The sequence below is a fragment of the Cucumis sativus genome, unplaced genomic scaffold (genome assembly GCF_000004075.3).
Source record: "Cucumis sativus cultivar 9930 unplaced genomic scaffold, Cucumber_9930_V3 scaffold40, whole genome shotgun sequence".
Classification (NCBI taxonomy): domain Eukaryota; kingdom Viridiplantae; phylum Streptophyta; class Magnoliopsida; order Cucurbitales; family Cucurbitaceae; genus Cucumis; species Cucumis sativus.
The window spans coordinates 37,309-40,581 of record NW_022279548.1 but is presented as its reverse complement, the minus strand read 5'-3'; the positions used below and the strand labels follow the sequence as shown (position 1 = coordinate 40,581).

At 40.3% G+C, this 3,273-nt stretch overlaps 1 protein-coding gene across 1 annotated transcript; it reads right to left on the bottom strand.

Annotated features, from left to right (window-relative positions):
• Positions 1-1,328: 1,328 nt before the first annotated feature.
• Positions 1,329-2,520, bottom strand: LOC116405878. The gene has a single exon (XM_031889657.1). It carries the CDS (start codon positions 2,275-2,277, stop codon positions 1,615-1,617), a length of 663 nt encoding a protein of 220 aa, XP_031745517.1. The 5' UTR covers positions 2,278-2,520; the 3' UTR covers positions 1,329-1,614.
• Positions 2,521-3,273: the final 753 nt, after the last annotated feature.

Genomic DNA, 3,273 nt, shown 5'->3' with positions numbered 1-3,273 from the left:
TGTTAATACGAGTAAATTTATAGCAAATTTAGTTGACTTAACTTATTTACATGCTAGTTGCTCGGACTCTTGGAAAAACCTTACATGCATTTTAACCCACGATAAGAGGACTTAAGGTTGTTATGACTTACATATCAGTTTTTGAGATTTTCCTTTGTAACTTTTTCATAGACCTTATTGTAGTTTTTTGTTCTTCATTTTTGTTTGTAGGACGTTTCTAGAGAATGCAAGACAATGTTTGAGTGAGAAATTAGTCTCGATGAAATTGAAAATTCAATGAAGAGAAGGGCTTTCGGTGGCTGAAACAAGTGAGTGATTAAGTTTTTTATCACCCGTGTTATTTGTTATCACTAAGGAAAGAAAGCTAAGTAGAAAAAGTAGAATGCCAAATGAAAAAAAAAAAAGATTAGTAAGCAGCGTTATTATTTTAAAATAGAAAACAAAAATTAACATTATTGTTAAACCGAGCCATTCTCGAGAACATGAAATAGAATTGGATAGCTGCAATGCATCGTGTCTATGAATGTTAAGAATGAAACTATCGGTAGGGTTATAGAATAATCATTCTATAAAATATGATACAGGGTTTATGAAATATAATTTTCTTATGTATTGTAATAGTAGAAGATTCTTCGTCAGGAAGCAAAGCTTATAGCTTTGAAGAGTATCTAAAGGTTATAGAAGAGCAACCGAAAGCTTACGATCAGCTCCAAACCAATTTTCCAGCACAAAGCCAGAGTGGATCCCAAGTACAACGGGAAGGTTGTTAAAATCAAATCTCTTATGTCTTATTTCATAATTATTTAGTTTTGATCTTAACTACAACAATTTTCATTTTTTTCTAGGTGAGTATTGTATGTGCTTAGAAATGAAGTGTTTTGAAAATTAGAGGTAAGCAATCACACTTAGAAACTAAGTGTAGAACCATAGAAATGTTACCCCATCGGTTCTAGCAATGCCTAGTTACCGCAGTTCATAACAAAGAAAGAAAAGAGGCTCGTAAATGCATACCATACAAAAGTGAGACAATCAACAGTTATAAAAAAAACATATGCAATATGCATTAAAAAAAGCTCATAACAAATGCAGAGTCAAGTCGGTTAGGTCAAGTAGAACATGTTGAGTTCCCTAGCAATTAGAGCTTTTGGGGGAAAACATCGCTTTTGGCCTAACCAAAACTAGACCATCTATTTTTAGTGTTTTAAACATAACGTCAAGTTTGATTGAGGGCTTTGAAAAGAGGAGGAATCCTCCTCGATCCACAGTAGGGCGAAAACGAGGCTTGTTGTCACTTCGAAGGGAGCAGTCAAACTTAGCATTGAGTTTGATTTTTTTTTTTTTTGAAAAGGTAATGATAATATTATACAACAACAATGTGGACCCCACAGCCTGAGGTCAAGACAAAAGAGCGAACAACACTCACAGAACAAGTAGTTAGACAAAACAACCCATAAGTACCCAAAACAACCCCACATCTCGGGAACAATAACTAAAACCAAAAGAAACCAACTAGTGCTCCAAACATTAAAAGGACAAGAAGAAGAGAGAAAGACAACAAAGTTAATAAAGAGAAGAGAAACCCCACAGCCCGGGGACAAGCAAACGAAAAGAACATTAAATAAGACCATGAACACCATCCGACCAAGAAGCAGCACGCACTTTAATACACGACCGAATGAGCTGGAATACAACCAGAGGCTCCCGAATAGAACCTCCATGAAGACGATGATTTCGCTCCTGCCAAATGAAATAAATTGTAGCACACCAGAGAAGGCGCCACAGTTTTCTCCTCACACTCTTCCCAATACCCTGATTATAAATCCAAGATAACTCAACCCCCCAATAACCGGTTCTATGAGAAGATGACTTAAGCAAAAGGATCCTCGACCAAATCTCCCACCCAAAATGACAAGAAAAAAACAAATGATCACGAGACTCATAGTTCCCTCCACAAAGCAAACACGATAAAGGAATCGACCTATCCCACCGACTTAACCTACCTCTAGTACCCAACCTATCCCTGATGGCCAACCAAGCACAAAAGGAGTGCTTAGGAATATTTCCCCCACCCCATAGTAAACCCGACCAGCCAACTCTACTACTATGAGGACGAATAGTCTCCCACGCACTGGTGATCGAAAAACTATCATGACTCCCCGGCACCCAAACCCACCTATCCTCAACACTCGGACTCAGCCTCACTCCCTGAACCCTATCCCAAATGTCCATCAAATCCAAATAAACAAGTGGCCACCTCCAATCACCATCCCGACCCATGAAATCCACCAGCCTCGCATCCCACCGACTACCCGCATCATAGATCACCCTCTCCCCAAACTGCTGGATAATCGGCCCACCCTGAATCCATGGAACCAAACTCCTCCATATCGTGGGAGACTATTCAAACTCCTCCATATCCACCACGTTCAAACTCCTCCATATCCACCACGTTCGGAGCACCCCCAAAGGCTTCAGAGTGGAGTCTGATGGTGTTAAAATCACCCAAGACCATACCCGGTCCTTCACCGCTCTACACTTTACAGGGCTCTTAAGGCCCCGCACGTTCCACGTACACCAACTAACCATGAGGTCATATGGAAGCCGCCTCTCCCATAGGAATTACATCACCTGTAGTACTCAAAAGGACCATAGAAGAGTCATCTACTCGTAAGGGAGGAGGGGAGCCATCCACTATAGATAAAAGCCATTTATCTCCTTTATCCACCTCCATGAGGTTCTTAAAGGAGTTAGTGATACTCACTTCTGCCCTTATCCCTCTGTCCCGAATTGAGATCATTCCCCTATTTTTCCTGTCAACTAGGGTAAATTCCTCCTGATTCACCTCCACCTTTTCAGGAAGTTTATGGGTAATAATTTCTCCTTCTTCCATGTGTTGGAAGGATTCCAACACAACATCTCCATACTCCCCACAATCTGGAACCACCTCTTTAGTAGGAACAACCTCTTTAACAGGAACCTCTTTACTTGCAGCTTCCTTTTTACTATATTCATTGCCTCTTTTCTTAGGGCAGGTGTTCTGCAAGTGTCCAAAAGATCTACACAAGTTACATTTTTTCGATTTCCACTCATAAGTGGCAGTTACAATAAATTCCTCTCCTCTAAGGATGACTGTTACTTCGGCAGGCATAATATTGTCCACATTCAATTCCACACATATACGGCCATAAGAAAGACGACGCCTCTCTTTAGTAGCAAGATCAACTAAAAGAGGTTTTCCTATTGCACTCGCTACCACAGCCAAACCAGCATCCA

What these genes read in the sequence shown, in the direction of transcription:
- LOC116405878 (XM_031889657.1), bottom strand. Translation starts at nt 2,277, where the DNA reads ATGGGTCGGGATGGTGATTGGAGGTGGCCACTTGTTTATTTGGATTTG.